Genomic DNA, 18776 nt, shown 5'->3' with positions numbered 1-18776 from the left:
AGCTGATGGATCTGTTAGAAAGGGGGTCGAAAGGATATCGGTTCGAATTGCAGGGAGACCACAATCATAAAGTATATCTATACTAAGAGGATATTGGACTATGAGCACAGAAAAAATATCAACAACTACGGAATCTACGGACTGGTCGACAAAAGGAGGGGCTGCTGCTCCGGGGAACGAATGTCGCTCTGCAGAGGCTTTCTAACCAGGTGAGCGGTGCGTGCACCATCATCTAACTCTACAATCTCCTCCACGATCTCATATCCACCCCATTTAGGGAGAAGAACAATCCACACATAGTAATACAAGCCACACAGCTGCATAATTAATGTCGTGAGTGATAGATTATGACAGGAAAGGAGATGGACATACAGCAAGAACGCCAAGGCCGACGACACAATACCTAATGTGCATAAGCGTTCATTAAATTTTGGAGGCGATCAATCAATGCTTGAGACGCACGTGGCATACCAGAAGGAAACATCTGAGTGTCCTTTCTCTGGGGGAACCCTGGTACGGAGAAGGTCAAGTGTTCGCTCGCGAAGGATGACTAAATGTCTCCACATACCATGGCATGACAAGCAAGAGGGTGCAATTCAAAACGTACAATATCACGGCAATATTCCAGACCTTAAACACCGGCTGGGCATGCCCTGCAGCCGCATAGCGTCGACGGAGAATCCACACACTGATCGCGGTCGCAGCAGAAAAAATCTATTGGTAGCCGAAGCGAAACATATCAGCACCATCATAGGCTCGTGCAATGAAGCCCTTGAGGAATATGCACCAAGTGAGGATAAGAAGCAAGATCGAGGAGGAAGTTGAACGCGTCTTTAGCAGGAAGTGCAAGGATGACCACGAGGGTGAGGAAGTACTTGAGTGCCACGGGCGCAAGAGGGGTGCCAAAGGGTTTTGTCGAGGCAAAAAACTCGGGATAGGGGAGGAGGCCTTGGCGAGCAACCTCCCGAAGGACACGAGCTTGACCGACTGTCTGCAGCAGGACGAGCTTGTTAATCAACAGGAAACCACGAGTCTCAGGTGTACTCACGACAGCAATCTGTAGCAAGCAGTGTTCAGATATTTCACCAAACAATCCTCGAAATATAGATGTAACGTTTACTGACAACATTTCCTACGCAGCTCAACGCTACCATGATGGGCAGAACCTTCGATGCCCAATGATCGCCATACACATGCTTGAAGAACAGCACAGCAACAAGCTGGCCAGACCCCTTGATTTCATCTGCTGGAACGGCGGCAACGTACGCGACATTTGTCAAGAAGAAGAGAATGGTCACAGTGACGAGAGAGATGATGCCCGCATTGCGTACAGTACGGACAGGATTCGAGCCTTGGACTTCATTCAGGACATTGAAGGCGTTCGACCAGCCGACGAATGCAAAGTTCGCTTTGACGAGAGCGGTGGCCAGTGCGTTGGGGTTCGATTTACTTCCCTGCCAGATGTTGTAAAAATTGGCAAAGGGGTCTGAGACCCTAGTATACCCAGCAAGTACCGCAACACCGGTCAGTGTGACACTGTAAAGAGTATCAACAATGGACATAAAAAATTATTAACCGTGTAGCAGGACTCACAATGCTAGAGACGCGACTTTGAAAGCAGTCAGGAGGTTCACAGCCCGAAGGGACCATTTCGAGGAAAGGCCAACGACTGGATCGTAGTGAGAACAAGCTGGGGAACATGAGATGGCAAGTTTTACCTCCTACACTAAAAGTAACCATGGCTATCGCAATGGTCGTCTGTCGGAATCCTGTCACCGGGATATCAAAGAGAGAGAGAACATATTGAGCAAAGACTACTGAGTTTGTCGCGCTGAATCTGAAGGAAAGGAAGAATATCAGCATGTATTTGTAAGGTAGCAGCCGAATGATACAAACGATGTAAGTACAGAGGTCACTGCAAAAGTGATTGGGACCAGGAAGCGCGGTCGAGGATATGCTTGCTCTAGATAGATGACCTCAGCGCCAGCTCTGTGTGGGAAGAGGCTGGCAAGCTCTGTGTACACAAAAAGAGCAACTGGAGAGACAGTTACGAAACGCTATTGAGAGTTCCAGACCAAGGACCTACCGAATGCAAACACAGGCGCAATGACCCAGAAGCTGAGAAGCAGGCCGACCGAGCCGACCGAGTTCAGTATGACTCCTGGGACAGAAAATATCCCAGAACCAAGCAATTGTCCTAAGTTCAGCATAACAGCAGAAGTCAGGGTGACCTCATGACCGAGTGGGTTTGTCTTCGTACAGATGTCAGTCAGTCATGAACTATCTGGAGAACGCAAGTCACACACTTTCTCGACCGGCGCGCCTGGGGCTAGCTCATCGTCGCTAACATCCTCTACTTCGATGTCCACGGCAGGGGATTTGGGAGAGCTGGAGGTGCTCCCGTAGTCCTGCGAGAGGGAGGGCATGTCGGTACACGATCATGCAAGTGCTGCGAACCCTTAAGATAGAACAAGTTAGATAGGTGACGAAGTCGATTATACATGTATGTTCGCACATGGATCACTACTGCGAAGTGTCATACAGCATAGCTATGGCGCCATCTGGTACGGTTTGGGCATTGTCGGGCATGATGCGTGATATACCATGTCCTGTTGAATAAGCTACTGGTAGCATCAGTCAGAAGCCTGTTTCAGACGAGCATGCACGAATAAGTCATCAATTGATCTCAAGAGACGTTCAAACAACGCCCTATCATCGTCGAGCATGAGCACACCGACGCGACATCGACGCGAATGAAGCACGTGTCACGTGAGAGTAAGACGTACAGTCCTCAGTCTTCCTCAGTTCACAAATTTTCAATCGGATTTTTCTGTCGATGAAGGCGATGAAATTCCTTTGGTACGTGCAGGTATCGAATTACGGAAAGGTAAAAAAAATCTCTACAGCATAAATATCTTCACAATCCACGACTTCACGCAGATGCCGCCGCATTGCACTGGGTTTGCTGGTCACCGCACGCAGTGACCGTCAAGGTACCCTTGTTGCCGGACGAGTTCGCAGCGTTAGCGCACTTGTTGTGCTGAACATCACTTTGAACGGCCAGATGAATTAGGATTTGGACAACATCACGGAGAAAGAAAGCGCATACCACGAACGAACGAGGGCATTCTGCTTGTTCTTGAAGTCGGAGTTCCCATCAACATGGAATGAACCATTTCCGAGGTCCGTCACAGTAGGCGCAGTGACACCACCGAGAGCACCCGTGAAGGTCTGAAGGTTGCCGCTGGTCGCTACAGCAGCGTTAGTGGCAGCGGCGCTGGCCTAAAGACCAAGGTTAATGCATGAATGGTAGAGGTGAAAAGTATGTCACTGACAGACGACGCGGCCGAAGAGGCAGGGGTCGTGGCAGCAGCAGCCGCAGAGGTCGTAACGACTGAAGCAGACGAAGCAGCAGCCCCCGAACCAGTTCCAGCAATGACGCGGCCTTGGTCATCGACAGAGGCAACGGCAGCAAAGTTGGTCTTGATGCCGAATACCGCATTGAAAGCATCGGCCTGAGCACCAGTCTTGGGGGTCTGGGCCTTCGAGGCAGTTGTCGCAGACGCACACGTCGCCTTTGCGGTAGCATCAGCACCGCACGAGTTAGTCAAGGTATCGCAGATAAACTGGGTAATGATGTCGATGTTCTGAGCAGAGCCGTGGCCGTATGAAGCTAACGATATACGTCAATCACACGATTCGTCAGTGATCAAAGAAAGTGACCCACTCCTGTCAACAGGCTCGAAGCTGGTCTCCTTGCGGTTGTCGAAGCCGGTAGCAAATTCAATCTGGGGAACGGAGCATTTGCCGAAGTTGCCAATGCCACCGGCAGAAGAAGCGGTGGTGGTAGCAGCCTGGTTGGCGCTCGCGGAAGAGCTGGCACTTGTTCCGGCGGCAGAAGAGGCAGAGGCAGAAGAGGCAGCGCCGGACCCGGTGCCGGCAATGACGTTACCCTGGTCGTCAACGGCAGCGACAGCAGCGAAGTTCGTTTTGATACCAAAGACAGCATTGAAAGCTTGCGTCATGTCAGCACGTGAGACACGACGATATGGAATAGCCAAGCCCACCATCAGCCTGAGCGCCAGTCTTCACGGCCTGACCCTTGGAGGCCGTAATCGCAGACGCACAAGTAGCCTTAGCAGTCGCATCGGCGGCGCAGGAGTTGGTCAAAGTATCACAAATGAACTGGGTGATGATGTCGATGTTCTGAGCAGAGCCATGGTTGAACGAGGCTGGAAATTTTAAGGTCAATTCAGCAGTCGAGGGCATGGACAGGAAGAGGCTCACTCTTGTCAACAGGCTCAAAGCTGGTCTCCTTGCGGTTGTCGAAGCCAACACCAAACTCGATCTGGGGAACTGTGCATTTGCCAAAGTTACCAATGCTACCCGCCGCGGCAGTTGATGCAGCCGCGGCACTAGAGGTCACAGCCGATGCAGCCGATGCGCCGGAGGCAGCAGTAGCAGTCACGATTGCTGTAACGGTAACCGCCGTCTGGGGTAGTCGTGTCAGACGTTTGTGAGCAGTGAACAGATGGACGAACGCACAGGACAAACATCAGACACGGCGTCAACATTGCCAGCAGAAGCGGTGACAGTAGCCGCTGCCGAAGTAGCAGCGGATGCAGCTACTGAGGTCACTGCTGAGCCAGAGGAGGCAGCACTGTGTTGAACAAAATCTCAACGCTCAATTTTTAAGGGAACGTGATTGTGATACGTACGCCGCACCACCAAAGGGAGAGGTGTTCGCCTGAGAGCCCTTCTTAACGGAAGCCTTGGTCGCAGGGTCGAAAAAGAGATTGGGGTCGTTGGCAGGATCTTGAGCTTGAACTAGACCATTGAGCTCCGTGTTCTTAGGCGCCTTCTGGCAGAAGACGGAGTTACGGTTCGTGGGGGGATTGGTCGTAAAATCCTGAAGACGATATTAAGACATGCGATTGCTTTCATCGGTTAACAGAGCGACTTACTGGGGGCGTATTCTTCTCTGCCTGGCGATACTCCTTAGCAAGAGCGACCATGTTGGCCTGGGTCGCAGCATCAAACTGCTTGGAAGCATCTAGGAGAAAAAGGTAAGTTACTGTAAGGACATATTTATTTCATGATGAACTAACCAATGATGGCATCCGCCATATCCTGCTGGGTGCACTCTCCTTGAGCAGCAAGGAGAGGGGTAATAGCCTGACCAGACAGGGTACCACAAACCTGGCCGGGGCAAGCGGCCGAGAGCTTGTCGATGACCGCAGGGTGCTCCTGGCCAAAGCGACGGGGGTTAAGAAGGACGGCACGATCGTCGCGCTCCATCCAGCGCATGCGACCCAGAGCGGGTTCGGAGAAGGTCAAGATGGACAAGGCCGCGAGGGCAACGAAAGATTTGCTGAGCATATTTGCAGGACCAAAAGAGTAAAGCAGGCGTGGAAAGACCGGAAGTGGATAGCAGAGGGAATGCAAAGAGAACTGCGTAGAGAGACAAGACCGCGATGGCCTAGAAAGAATGTGAATTGACACCTGGTCGGAAAGAGGGTACTAGGCAAAGGAGAGCCGTTCAACGACAACAGGCAAGCCTGTAGAGGAGATGAAAACAAGAAAGGGTGAAGGTCGATATACCCACTGACATGCTTTATACTCGGGAGACAGGAACATAGGGCGATAATATTCCGGTTGCCATCCGAGCCGGTAACCACACGAGACCAGCATCGAGAGGGTTCTAGTCATCATGTTTTCCAGTGTCCCATGTGGCTGGCGTTGCCAAGTCTCAACCATCCTCCACGATCCCTGCCTTTTCTGGCTGCTGTGCCTAGACGGCCCGGGCGACCAGTGGGCGACCCAGCCTCCACGCCCATTCATACTTACGCCACACTCACCTTCTTCGATTGTCTTATGATATCTTACGACATGTCATAGAGGCGTGTAATCCTGATGTACGAATTCTGGACACTCAGCTTCTGAAAGATATAGAATCTTAGAAGTTTTAAAGCCTGGATATCAGACAATTAAGCTACAATGAATCGGTCATTTCACAAAGGCACCGAGGCGTCCGTCCATAGGACAGAAGCCCTTCTGTGAGCTTCTATGTCTTCCAGTTCCAAGCTCGTACAGGTCAGCATCTGCAAATAGCACAGTAATAGCACTTGAACTTGAACGCCTTTATACTGCCTTTATTGACAGGCCACCACAGTGTCCCCATGTACCAGTCAGGCACCAGTGCCTGCAAATCGTTACGCAGGAGCAACCCGTAGCGACTCCCGCTCCGGGGCATTGAACCAATTGACGTCCTTCACGACGCCCCAATCAACCATTCCGTCAGCATGACCGCATGCACGTAACAGCTTCACTCCCTCCGATATCATGCTTTTGATGTGGCCGCATTTCACTCCGAAGCCTGGGCAATCGCACCAAAGACGGTGTCTCCATGCCGCAGCGTTAATGAGCTCCCATCCGTGCATGACCAATAAAGAGCGTTGATATGCCCTCCGGTCGCTACTCGAGTGGAGAGGCGGGAGGTGGGCCGAATACAGAGCTGATGCGAATGCCCGCAGGATGCGCTGATGCTTGTGATCGGCGGCCTTGAGAGGCGACAAAGTTGAAAGATGGAGGTAGGCTCCTATGATAGCCAGTCATGATGGCGATCACTATGGAATCTGCACGCAAGGCTGCCTACTTACCAAGTTGGGCGACGTCTGCCGCTAGATCATTCGGTCCCGCAAACTCCCAGTCGCAAATCTTTAGGATGGGAGCGTCGGATGTCGCGTCAACAAGGATTGTACCGAACCATATATCGCCCTGTGAGAACGCAATCTTCTTCCTGGTACGCCAGTGCTCACGCGCGCGATGTCCGAGATCTTCATGGTCGGGCACCCCAGCATCCTTCATGAATGCTTGAACATTGTCAATCACCTGATTCATGACAATTTCTCCATCCTCGTTCGTAAACAATTTGAACAGCTCTCCATGGGCTGTGGTACTGATGGTTGAGTTGTCATCGCACGCGTGGTGAATTGATGCGAGGAAGCGCCCTAGAGACTCGCCAGCGATAGATGCCGACTCGGGCGTAGTCGACGGAGAGTCGAGGAATTCGTCGAGGGTAGGATGTGCGCCTAAGTCGGACTGGATGAGGACGTGCTGCGACTTGTCATAATAGAGTAAGTTTGGTACGCGAATACAAGGATTGCCTTGGAGCGCGCGAGACAAGGGAGAAGCTTTTTGAAAGAGGTGAAGGGCCCTGGCCTCAATAGTCTACGTACGTGAGTAGGAAGCGCAATAAGCCAGCCGAACAGTGTGATATCATATAATACAACGCACCTGTCTCGTCTGTGAAAAGGCAAATGCAGGGAACTTGGCAAAGTAGGGAGGAGCCTGCTTGAGCACTATAGACGCGCAACCCAATAGCTTCTCTTTCAGATTACTCTCTGTGTCTTCGCCGGTATCAGGCGTCCAAGATGCAAGAGTTGGAGGATTCGCTTGCACTGCTCGGACGACGAAGTTGGCATTCCCTCCGGAGAGTTCATGAATAATCCATTCAACGTGCGTCAGATCGAAGAGGTATTTGTGGAAGTCAAAAGAAAAAACGTCAGCTAGTTCCGCATGAGGCATGGCGAGTACACTGGAAGGGAGGATATGAGGGCATAGTAGAGATAAACCGTCGGCGACGAGCGATTAAATATAAATGTATGGCTATGTGGGCGCAGCTGCACGAGCTGATAACGAGTTAATAGCCCCCGCAATCCGGCCAGTTTTAACACATCAGGGCCCATATAGAAACATCCCATGGCGGAGAACTCGGACGTATAAAAGCGCAAGTTCCTGCGTAAGGAGTCTGCTTGACTCATCTTGCGCAGAAGGCAATCGTTTCGTGTGTGCTGCGATCATTCAACACGAAACGCTACTTTAATATCTCAAGCGTTCCGCGGAGGCGTGTGCGATAGAAATGAAAGAAAAATATTGTTCTCCCCACGGAAGCTACATCAACAGTCTAATATGCATCTCCAGTTAATGGTGGTGGACCTCGTGAACAACAGGGCCAGCGGCGTCCTGCTCGAGGGCGTATGCTGCACGCATAACATAAGTTACTGCGCCGCAGCGAGCGAGGCAAAGGCACTCACCTGATCCACACTCAGGGCATCGCCGCACCTTCTCCTTGGTGAGGTTCATCCACAGGATATCGTGTGAATCCGCAGGGTAGCCGGTGCAACCGATGATACGGTCGGGTTCCTATTGAAGTATGCATTCATGAGCGCGAATGTATAGGATAGAAGCCTCCTTGAACAGCAATGTCGCACCACGCCGCAATAGCATGTCAGGACGGAGGCAAAACACGCACCACGGAGAAGACCTTGATAGGGTCGGCAAGGGTCCCAATACGACTCGCATCCAGCGGGTTCAAGTCGAAGACCTCAACACCCTCCAGGTTACCAAGGACCTGAACACGGTCAAGACCAGTAGACTGGGCCTCGTCGGTAGGGACCTCTCCCTCCTTCGCACCAGTACCGTAAAGAGAGGGGGCAGATGCGTGGTGGCCGTCCGAGCGGCGGATAACGGTCGTAGAAAGTGCGCGCAAAGAAGCGGCGTTTGCAGACTTGACGCCGACGCGTGCGGCGAGTACCGCTGGGCGGGCAGAGCGCAGGGCTGCTTTGAACATGATTTTTGACGGGGAGTCGGTCGTGCGGTTGCGGGTAAAGTGAGCGTGACGACGTAGGGGATATATGTCACGGACGTCACGCACGGTTCCGCATGGTCCCGGGCCAGTCAGGCCTCCTGCAATTCGAGGCGCATCGAGTGTTGGCTCGACCTGATATCTACGCGCCTGGCAAGGTAAGATACAGTAGCGCTCAGGATTGAACGTTGAATATTGAACCCCAAAAACCACGGTCAACAAGGGTCGATACAGCGCAAAAAAGGCCGCCCGACCGCCATACGGTATACCTGACAGACTCCCTTGGGGCACATCCGGTGTCCAAGCAGCCCCGGGGGAGTCAGTGGGGAGTCCCGGGGGTATATACAAATAAGTGCTCCACGGCTATCCCATCGGTCTTGGAAGACGCTGGAAGACGACGACGCAAGGCTTTGCCAAGCTGGTAAGTATGATATTACAACGACCTCAACACGCTATTTCACACTGAAATTTCCCTTCCACTGTGCAGTTTTTCTTCCATTCACTTTTGAGCGGGTCCAGAGCCCCATATCTACTAATAGCCAAGCTAGTCAAGCTTCAATGACTTTGAGTGCGCCACCACGTCATTGAAACTTTGAAGGCGTTGGCTGAGCCGTTCCGCCCACTTGCCGAGCGGTGCCGAGGGCTGCCGATCACGAAAGCGGTGACGCTCGGCCCAAACTAGGCAAGTGTGAAGAACGGAACTAGAAGACGATGGGGATGGATATTTATTTTTGTTGTTTGGCAGAGACATGCCCGATGCATCCCCCGCCTGCATCCTCGACGCTTGAGCTAATCATAGCATCCCTGGAAGCGGGGATCAAAGTCCTTCAACGTCGTCGTGCGCTCGCCATCCGTTCTTTCTTCCCGCTCCCTTGCTCCCCATGGCCCCTTCTCCCTCTCGGCAGTCGACGCTGGACATCGAGAACATCCTCACAGATTACTACGAACCTGCTAGTAGCAACCCTTACCAGAAGCGCGCGAGCGGCACCAGCGTCCGCTCTCGCCATGACTCGATCCCACTCCCACCATTCACACGCACGTTGACTGCGCAGTCTACCTCGAGCACGTACACTGTCAACTCGACCACAGACCTCATGGGTCCGCACGCGTCCAAATACCATGAAGGCTCGTTCTCCTGGCCATGGCATGCACAAGATAACTCGGACCGGGAGAAGATGGCGGGCAGCAGCGAAAAAGACCCTAATGTCAACAAGCCGGCAATGAGATTATGGGAAGGTTGGAAAGTAGTCGTACTTGGCTCCTGTGCGTATTCTCATAAATGTCCAAATTAATATTCATAATCTCAAAAATGTATCTAGGGATGAACGTTCTTCTTGTACTATTGCCAGCATCGGTATTGCCCATCTTACCCTATCTTAATTCTTTCTAACACAATATCTTGCAGTGGATTGTGGAAGCTGTGGTCGAGGAATCGCGGACCCTCGTCTTCATATGTACGTTGCGAATACACTAGGTCAGTTTCTTCGCGTATCCATCTAACGGATTGTCCAGTCTGCGTTCTCTCGATGGTTCCGCTTGTGAGAGTGAGTCCGTCCGCGACCGATAATCATCATCATCATTCTGACTCTTAGCTTTTCACCAGCTGCACGATCTGGCTACTAGCGAATTGGCCTTGCGAATGGGAGGGTCAAAGGCAGGGCTCCTCAATGCTAGTATGGTATGTGACTGAATGATCAGTTGGAGATTCTTTGTATGATGTACACTGACGCGTTGATCTCTGCAGAGCAATATGTGAGTTCTTTTCGCAACATCAAATGACTTTTTGAAATGTTTATATTACTGAGACAGTGTAGAAATAGTGGTTGCCGTAAGTCATTGTATTCCGAAGCATTCATTTCAGATATCGTAACGAATTGAAACCAGACTACCGCACTTCGCAAATGCCAACTTCGCGTTGTCCAATCGTCCCGTATGTTGCCCCCGCTTTCCATAGCTGACGAGTGATATGAAAACTGAGGATTTGCTGGTCAAGTGATTGGCTCGATGCTCAGTAAACTTCGTACGTGGATGGGGACGGGGGATGTTATCACAAAGGGCGTATATTGACGGACTTGTTTGCAGTGCTTGTGTTGGGCATGTGCTTCTTTGCAGGCGGACTACGCTTTTCTGAGCAAGCATTTGAATCAAGTATGTGGCCAGTCCTCCATTTCTATGAATGGTCGGATGTTGACACGTTTTGACAGCTACGACGCAAATACATTCGTCTCTTCTCAGCATCAGCGTTGGCGCTGTTCTCCTTCCCGCTGCATATCACTTCTCCCTTAGCGGAGGAGAGGGTCTGGCTTCCAATGAGCAGAAACGCGATATTCTCCAAATGAGCCATGGGGTGAGTGATTTGCAGTCAGAACATGCCCACTTGAACTCTATTGGTTCTCATGCTGCTTTCTAGGTTGCAGTCATCCTTCTTATCAGTCAGTGCATGTAACGAGCTGTTCGCCAACATGAATTGCTGATTGATCCTCCTTCCAGTTTATATATGCTACCTCCTTTTCCAACTGTATTCACACACTCACTTGTACAAGGATCACAAATCCACGAGCAACCGACATGATCTCAAATCTCTTCATCTTCACATCGCAGTCCCCTCCGCTTCCTCCTTCCGCCCTGATAAAGGTCGAAACTCGCCAGGTTTGTACCAGTCGACAGCAGTTGACAGTCGCGAGTCAAGCCCTAGGGGGCCTCAGTCGCGTGTGAACTCGTATTCCGGCCCACCACGCTTCAGTTCGCCATCACCGTACGCGTCTGCCTCGAATTCGATATCGGAGATCGCAGTGCCAACGACAAACGGCGGCGCAAGCGCGAGTTCATCCACTGTCGGGCTCGCTTACCCGAAGGGTAGGGCGATGCCCGCTCCCGCGCAGAACTCCACAGTGAAGCTGGTGAATGACGGGCGGCACTCACCTTCGGACTCTGCACCCAGGGTGATTCGTACCGACTCTGAGACGGTTGTGGGTCACAGTCAAGGCGTCGTGCATTTCGACGAACAGGCCCATGTCGGCATTGGGGAGTCCCCAGCGCTCGATGAGAAACAGCAAGCTAACGAGGAGAAGGAACATAAGCCGAAGGAGCCGAAGTTGAGCTGGCCATTGACCATGGCATTGCTTGTTGTTGTCACCGTTGTGAGTCATCGCGTTCCTTCATATAGGACCTCGAGATCGTAATTGTTCGTATCATAGCTGGTTGCGATCAACGCAGAATGGCTGGTCGAGTCCATGGATGGAATAAGTACCACCATAATCAGCAAGGAGTGGATTGGTCTTATCTTACTGCCCGCTGTCAGCTCCATCGCTGGTGGGTTTATCTCTTCTTCGAGCTCAGACATTGGCTGATTTGCACTCGATACGAAAGAGTGTGTTACGACTATCAACGTGTCAAGAAAGGATCAGCTCACGCTGAGCATTGGCGTAGCAGTCGGTTCAACTATCGTAGGTTATCTGATCATTGAGCACCCATAGATTCTAACGCTCCTCTGTAGCAAACTGCCCTTTTCGTCATCCCGTGAGCCTCATCTTGTCTGATTGTGTAAAGGTTGCTTATAATTGCCTTTATGATACTTAGGTTCATGGTCATCTTGGGTTGGATATTGAATAAGCCTCTCGCCTTGCTTTTTGATCCCTTTGAGTCTGTGGTAAGGACTGTTACCTCCTCCAGATGAGACTTCTTCTGAAGACTTTACTTTTATGTTCAGGTCATGTATATTTCCGGTAAGCTTACATGTTGCATTTTGACTCATGGGACAAACGACAAGTTTCACAGTGCACACCATGGGTTATGTCGTGGCTGATGGCAAATCAAATTGGCTGGAGGGTGCTATCCTAATCTGTAATCCTTTTCTCTTTGGCTCGAGTTCACGTACATCCACTAATGCTAAAGCTCATGAAGGTCTTTACATGATCATCGCCGTCTGCTTCTGGTTCTATCCAGGTGAGCGGTGGTGGACTCAGGGCATCGAGGCGTGTGACTAAATCTTGAAAAGGGTCAACATTTTCCAGCACTCTCGCAGCTTGCCAGTTGGATCACTCCGCCTGAGACGCATATCACTTGTCGTTTTGTACCCCATACCCCACATTCACTAGCATACCACCATCGAATCCTGCATTATTGTCATCGTCTTCGGCTCATGGACCATTTACCCATGCGCTCATCTTGTCACGCGTAGATCTGACCGATCCTATGGACCCCTAGAGAATGGATTGCGCCCTGCATTGTTTGACATCATGAATAGGTTCCTTCCCCAATTTCATATGGTATGTACAGCATAATGCGTGTTTATAATACTAGTCGACTAGTTTACTCCCTGCTGCATGCTCACTAGCTAGAAAGTGTTAGTTTAAGGCGAATGCACACTGTCGACTTAGCGTTCAAGATTCGATGATCGAGCCTTAGTGCAGATCTCGCTACTTTTGGGGCGGACGCATATAAAATCAGCTCCCTTTGCTAATCCTAGTCTTCTGTTCGAGGACAATATGGTGCCGTTACATCAGCAGAATAAGATGGACAAACGACCGTTTTATGATGATGCCAATGGTTGAGGTGAATATATGCGTAGATGATGTCGGTATATATATGCGCCCATGCAACAATGATTCTCCAGATCCCTAAGAATGCCTACCCGCGAGCTCACGCGTTATAGATAGTATCGATCACCTGCGTTCAATGTATTCAATCAGTCGCATGCGCTGTAAAATAACAAGATTGCACGAACCAATCTGCCCCATCCCAGGTTCGACGGCCCACACCTTCCTCCCTCTAACTCCCTCCTCACCGTGCAATATCTCCTGATCGCTCTCTTCGAGCCAGGCCTCGCGTAGATTATCGTCCACAGCACCCGTGACGATTGTGACTTCGGGAAATGTTCGGCGCAGATGCGCGATCCCTCCACTTCGCGCGACGAGGAAAGTGACAAAGATGATGTGGGAGGGCGGCACGCCGTGATCGAGCAGAACTCGGATGGCCATGAATGCCGACGCACCCGTACCGATCTGCCGAGAATTTATACATATAAACAGTGATGACGGCAAGGGGAAAAAACCAATCAGACCTGGGCATCAAGAAGGAACACCCATGTTTTCTCCGCACGGTGTCGTTCGCGGATGCAAATAGGAAGCATAACATGGAGAAGGAGCGGCTCGCCGGTTTTGGAGTCCGATTGTACTAAGAGAGAGCCCATCGGAACGTCGTTGATGACGCGCTCGAGCCCTCGCTCGAGAGGGCCGCCGCTGTAGCGCGTGCATATAAGAAACAGCGCCCCAATGCCGATAAATAATACTTACGATCGCAAGATTGTCACACCGCAAACCGACTTAGAGCCTAAAGTTAGCACGTATCACCGTTTGACGCAATAAATTCACTGACCTCTGCGTCAATAGTCTTGCCTGTCGTTTCAGCTCCTACGGGTGTCTCAATAACTTGCTCTCGATGAGGCAGATTTTCCATCGCCTTCTCAACCAAAATCGTTGCCAAACGATCCACAAAGAAAATGAAATCCTGCCTGTTCGTAGTCACATCGCGTAAGATAGTGTAGATCCCCTATTGTATCGCGTATCAGCAATCTTACATTTATGCAATGAGCAGACCAAAGCAAACCTTCAATTGGGGAGTCTGGGGAAGTACCACCATGCCTAACTCTTCGTTCGTCAGGGGCCGAGGTGGACCTCGCGATATTGACCGCTGCATGGATGCCATCTTACGACGAAAATGACGGGTTCGCTGCTCTAGTTGTCGTCGAATGTGTGTCGAGATCAACTCAATAGCAACGGAGTTGTCTTTTCCCGGCACGATCTGATATGTAAGTTCAGTTGATATTCAAGACATGCCTAACAAACAATGTTTCGGATACACTCACGATGTCCGCATGACTAGAGCTTGGACCTACAAAGTGGTCGTATGACGGTTTGACATAGCGAAGATACCTGTGAACAATCAGGAGAGGGTTCGGAATGGAGAATAGTTTGTGAGACAATGTATGTACTGTTCGAGGATGCCATCTACGGAGCGCCCGCGCTCTTTAACATCGCGAGTAATTCGACGTGCAAGCATTAAGTCGGAATCACATTGAACGAAAATCTGAAATTTGAATGTGAGACTTGCATTTCAACCGTCGAAATTATCAGTTTACCTTCAGGTCGTATAGCTCTCGGAGTCGCGGATCATTGAGTGCCATGATACCCTCAGCTATGATATAGTTTATTCATACAGATCCAGCGCTGGCCTGGGAATGCACGCACCGATGATGATGGTTGCACCATAGAGATACTTCGTCTCATCCTGCCGCTGATGCTGTTCGAACGAATAAACGGGAATGTTTGTTTGCTTGAGGTCCTTGAGATCTGCAAGGCACTGGGACAGCTTGAGTATCCTTCTTCAATGAGATCGACAGCAGCTGGAGCAGCACAATGCGCATCGTGGTGTACGCCCGGTGACTGGATATACCTAGACGTAATAGCCAGGGGCACACGTCCCGTTGGGAAGAAAAATATAGAAGGAGCTGGGTACGCACGGCAGAGAAGGATTCCATGTCTATAGAATCCGGATGATCAAAGTCAAATCGAGAGGCAAATGCGAGTTTGATCTCTTCCGGAGTATGACGCTTATAGAAGCTATCCTGGAAGCATCGTCAATAATTCTCAAAGTCTGGCAGTCAAAAGATGAAAGAATCAACTGACCTGTGACATTATGATCACTGTGGGAATAGAACCCAATGAGCGAACTATCTCGCGCGCAACGTATGTCTATGAGGCTTCATTAATTCCAGTGGTGTCGTATGAGGGCGATCAGTCACACCTTGCCACTAGAAGAACCGCCTATGAATTGACGGTCGTATGAACATATGACCAGTCTGATGATGGCTGGTACGCACCAGCAATTCCGACGACAAATGCTTTGGAAAAGGGCAACCCATCTTCGCCATACCTATAGTTCGTGACTTGAAACGATCGTCCAGGCCAATGAGGCAAGGAGAAGATCCTACCATGGAGGTCTCCCATGACTCTTCAGGATGGTGTTTTTCAACGTCTTCGTCGTCAGCAGAGGATCCGGGCGCGGACTTGGGCTGGGACTTGGAGACACTGCCGGTGAATGACCTACACTCGGGGGTGCACTTTTCGCCGAGTCAACGAGCAGAGACATGGGAGTCAAAGAAAGGTTCTGGCAACTTGAGACAGCACGTCTGCGTGACCGCCTCCTGCAGGATTTAGGTGTGACCGCATGATTGCCATTTTCGGCCATGTGGAAGTGAACGATTGTGACTTCATGCGTGACTCGCAGGCCTTCGCAAGCGCGCTGTGATCAGTTACCAGTAATAGCGCGTCCACATCTCTAGCGTTCAACGGATCCATGACATCCCCTGCGCCTGCGCACCAAGACAACTCTCATATCGTTTCTCTTGTTCTACAGTCGAAGAAGGCGCTTCAGCACGGCAAGACACTCTGTTCCCGCGCGAGTGACCTGTCCAACTCCTCCGCCCAGGATGCGCTCGACATCCTTGCGTTAAATGCCAAGGTCAAATGGCTCAGTGATGCTGTGTTGGAGCAGCTCAAGGTTTGTGCGTCATGTGAACCATGGCAATTGTATTTGATAGAGCGTCAATATAGTTGTCTGCGAGTGTAGCGAAGGCCATTGAAGAGAGGAGGACGAAACTGGAGAAACAAACTCGGGTCCGTTCCCTCTCAAGTTCACTAACAAGTTCACGAAGGTCTCATGATTCTCAGGCCTGGGATACCCTTCGTACTGAGCGTACGGACATTCTAGACGGGATTCTCGAATCCCTAGGACGCCAGCTCGTGCCTCCCGACTTTCATGAGAACTCTTCCGATTCATCCTTATTTGGAAGCCAAGACTCCGAACCAGAACAGCAGGCGCAACCTGGCGAGTCGTTCATACCGGGACAGAGTCCCACCTTGACTATTCGACATTCGAATGGTTACGAACAGCATAGACGTGCCAAGGCCAAGTCTCAGAAGCACGACAGAAGCCGCTGGAGGTCTTTGCGCGACTTTGTAGATGAAAGAGCCATCGAAGATGCTCTTGAAACAATTGAGAGCGAGCGAAGCGCGCTTGATGTATGAGGCTCCTTTCATCATTATCAAACGAGACCTGTGCTTAGAGACGTTGCCTAGGATGTTCTCGCGACTACAGCTGACTATCCGGTGACTTTGCATGATACGCTGACCGCCATCCGGAAAGCCTTACCTCCGTCACATTCTGTCAATATTGAAGACGTTCTGAACGTGCAGGATACCATATCAAATTCTATGGCCGAACAGCTTGCCAGTTTGGTCGGGCATTATGATGAAATGGAAAGTGCGCTGAGAAATAGCGAATCTGGTGAGGTTTTTGGAGAAGAAGATCTGCGAGGTCAGTCCTATACATGAATATCTTACTGCTTACGAGCCATATTGACGGCAGATATACGCCTGTAGATATGAATCGAGACGCAGATGAGCTTCCTTCTATTATTTCTGAGCTCGAAGAATCATGTTCATCAATAGAGAGCAGCCAGTTAGTGATCATGTTTTTCACAGAGAGTTCAGTCCTGATTTTGCCGTTGAACGTAAGTGAAGAACTACTTGCCGCTAAGAGCTTGATGCATCAGCATCTGGAAATACATCGAACTGTCTTAAACGATCTAGAAGAGCTCGGTGATATCATGAGCGAGATGCTCCAACGAGAGCAAGAGGTTGAGGTAAGTATGGCAGGCTTCACCTCCCATGGTAGGATACGGCAGCGTGAATTGTCATCCTAATCTCAATTTCAGAGGGGCTGCCTTGAGCGACTTGAAACTCTCCATCAACATCTACAAGACTTTGAAGCCCTGTCGAACCAATTCGAATCTTATCAATTTTCGTTCAACAAGCTTCTGATCGAGATGGCTAGACGGAAACAGTACAAGGAAGCGGCAGAACACATTGTACGAGGCATGCTTGCTCAATTAGAGGCCATGACAGAAGGTACCAGTCCATCTCCCCCACTGGCCGTTTATCAGTGGCTGACTTGGCTTTGTGAATGCGTACCACGTAGAGGAACAACAGATGCGACGGGATTTCAATGTGGAGCACGGCGTGCATCTTCCAGCGGATATTTGTCTTAATATCGAGAACCCACCGACACGGTGGGATGTTGTTCCACTCGATGGAGATGCGATCGAGACGATTCCTGATATTGACGACGATTTGTTGACGCAGGTGAGCAGGACGCCATCGCATGACTTTCTTGATATCAAGCCTTGTCTTTTCAGGCAAAGGATGTCGTCGCGCACGTGGAAGGGCCCACCCATGGCAGTCAGAGCTTGTGACATTATGCTTGATGGCATTCTTGACTATAATATCTTAATGGATTCAGGATTTCCTCGAACGATCCTACAATTCGTATACACTTGTTTGAACTTTTCCGTTGTTGTCTACTGCATCTTCGCTCGTAAGGCCTTGGTGAAGTCTGTCACAGTCTCGATCACGACCTGATGATCGTCCTCCTGAGCCAACCCGCTGACTATAATGACCCCGACGACGCCTTCCACGCCGGTGACGCGAATCGGCACACCACCTCCGTGGATCGCATACTGTCCCGCAGCCTCCCCCAAGCCATACTTCGCCGCAAAGGCTACTTCATTCCCTTGGAACTTGCAGTGCATAAACCATGTCGAGCAGCCGAAACGCAGCACGGTCTGGCGCTTCCGCGAGACCCAGGAGTCGTTGTCGGGGGTAGTCCCGGGGCGGGTGACGGTGTAGAAAAGGACTTGTGGGAGGGGTGCGGAACTCGCTAGGGAAATAGAGATCGCGACGGGTTTGGAGGTAAGCGTAAGAAGGCGTTCGCGCAGAGAGACACCCAGCGACCACGCAGTGTCGCTGGTAAAAGTGGGGAAGACGATGGATGATTCTTGCGCGGTAATGGATGGCAGCTGCCCCAGGCAGGGATGTCAGCAGATCCACACGCACTCAGCTGGTCTGTTTCGTACATCGGTGGGTGCTGCTTCCTTGAGGGGCAGAGAGTAGGGCAGAGACATCTTTGTACCTCAGATTTTGAAATGTTGTCGCTGATTAGTAGATGGTAGATTTAGATGTACTTGATCTATGATATACCAGTCCAGCGACCCACCACCAGTCCGCTTTGC

General features: G+C 50.8%; 8 protein-coding genes across 8 annotated transcripts; 2 read left to right on the top strand and 6 right to left on the bottom strand.

The window, feature by feature from the left end:
- Positions 1–134: 134 nt before the first annotated feature.
- HETIRDRAFT_163436 (amino acid transporter) lies at positions 135–2426 on the bottom strand (the record flags this gene model as incomplete). The annotated part of the gene is made up of 12 exons (XM_009547024.1): positions 135–317; positions 373–403; positions 463–510; positions 569–714; positions 788–991; positions 1049–1057; positions 1125–1536; positions 1594–1669; positions 1719–1837; positions 1897–2035; positions 2087–2252; positions 2307–2426. The coding sequence occupies 12 exons, from the start codon at positions 2424–2426 to the stop codon at positions 135–137; spliced, it is 1653 nt and encodes a 550-aa protein (XP_009545319.1).
- A 381-nt stretch (positions 2427–2807) lies between these two features.
- Positions 2808–5706, bottom strand: HETIRDRAFT_408998 (uncharacterized protein). Its single transcript, XM_009547023.1, has 11 exons — positions 5610–5706; positions 5109–5558; positions 4965–5053; positions 4719–4909; positions 4546–4660; positions 4288–4492; positions 4068–4232; positions 3728–4015; positions 3336–3673; positions 3110–3282; positions 2808–3050 (listed from the first exon to the last, which is right to left on the bottom strand). The coding sequence occupies exons 2-11, from the start codon at positions 5377–5379 to the stop codon at positions 2933–2935; spliced, it is 1953 nt and encodes a 650-aa protein (XP_009545318.1). The 5' UTR covers positions 5380–5558; positions 5610–5706; the 3' UTR covers positions 2808–2932.
- A 506-nt stretch (positions 5707–6212) lies between these two features.
- Positions 6213–7587, bottom strand: HETIRDRAFT_315256 (uncharacterized protein; the record flags this gene model as incomplete). Its single annotated transcript, XM_009547022.1, has 3 exons — positions 6213–6598; positions 6660–7230; positions 7297–7587. 3 exons carry the CDS (start codon positions 7585–7587, stop codon positions 6213–6215), a joined length of 1248 nt encoding a protein of 415 aa, XP_009545317.1.
- Positions 7588–7983: 396 nt separating this feature from the next.
- Positions 7984–8664, bottom strand: HETIRDRAFT_474153 (uncharacterized protein; the record flags this gene model as incomplete). Its single annotated transcript, XM_009547021.1, has 2 exons — positions 8315–8664; positions 7984–8205 (listed from the first exon to the last, which is right to left on the bottom strand). Exons 1-2 carry the CDS (start codon positions 8630–8632, stop codon positions 7984–7986), a joined length of 540 nt encoding a protein of 179 aa, XP_009545316.1. The 5' UTR covers positions 8633–8664.
- A 1614-nt stretch (positions 8665–10278) lies between these two features.
- Positions 10279–12966, top strand: HETIRDRAFT_383078 (uncharacterized protein). Its single transcript, XM_009547020.1, has 18 exons — positions 10279–10325; positions 10392–10399; positions 10457–10475; positions 10532–10577; positions 10641–10667; positions 10730–10795; positions 10852–10994; positions 11058–11079; positions 11138–11247; positions 11734–11787; positions 11845–11959; positions 12017–12093; positions 12144–12166; positions 12227–12296; positions 12357–12372; positions 12425–12490; positions 12551–12592; positions 12645–12966. Exons 1-18 carry the CDS (start codon positions 10287–10289, stop codon positions 12695–12697), a joined length of 996 nt encoding a protein of 331 aa, XP_009545315.1. The 5' UTR covers positions 10279–10286; the 3' UTR covers positions 12698–12966.
- A 329-nt stretch (positions 12967–13295) lies between these two features.
- HETIRDRAFT_157190 (uncharacterized protein) lies at positions 13296–15796 on the bottom strand (the record flags this gene model as incomplete). Its single annotated transcript, XM_009547019.1, has 15 exons — positions 13296–13315; positions 13374–13650; positions 13710–13887; positions 13942–13970; positions 14024–14197; positions 14255–14449; positions 14514–14580; positions 14640–14734; positions 14787–14842; positions 14896–15007; positions 15168–15272; positions 15334–15399; positions 15452–15471; positions 15528–15580; positions 15639–15796. 15 exons carry the CDS (start codon positions 15794–15796, stop codon positions 13296–13298), a joined length of 1605 nt encoding a protein of 534 aa, XP_009545314.1.
- A 207-nt stretch (positions 15797–16003) lies between these two features.
- Positions 16004–17960, top strand: HETIRDRAFT_107165 (uncharacterized protein; the record flags this gene model as incomplete). The annotated part of the gene is made up of 9 exons (XM_009547018.1): positions 16004–16207; positions 16261–16323; positions 16378–16728; positions 16786–17023; positions 17089–17167; positions 17225–17351; positions 17424–17616; positions 17687–17850; positions 17904–17960. 9 exons carry the CDS (start codon positions 16004–16006, stop codon positions 17958–17960), a joined length of 1476 nt encoding a protein of 491 aa, XP_009545313.1.
- Positions 17961–18104: 144 nt separating this feature from the next.
- HETIRDRAFT_242829 (uncharacterized protein) lies at positions 18105–18563 on the bottom strand (the record flags this gene model as incomplete). The annotated part of the gene is made up of 1 exon (XM_009547017.1): positions 18105–18563. A coding segment is annotated over one exon (459 nt), but the record flags the coding sequence as incomplete, so codon positions are not given.
- Positions 18564–18776: the final 213 nt, after the last annotated feature.

The sequence above is a fragment of the Heterobasidion irregulare genome, assembly GCF_000320585.1.
Source record: "Heterobasidion irregulare TC 32-1 unplaced genomic scaffold scaffold_04, whole genome shotgun sequence".
NCBI classification, from domain to species: Eukaryota; Fungi; Basidiomycota; class Agaricomycetes; order Russulales; family Bondarzewiaceae; genus Heterobasidion; species Heterobasidion irregulare.
This window is presented reverse-complemented; position numbering and strand designations above follow the sequence as displayed.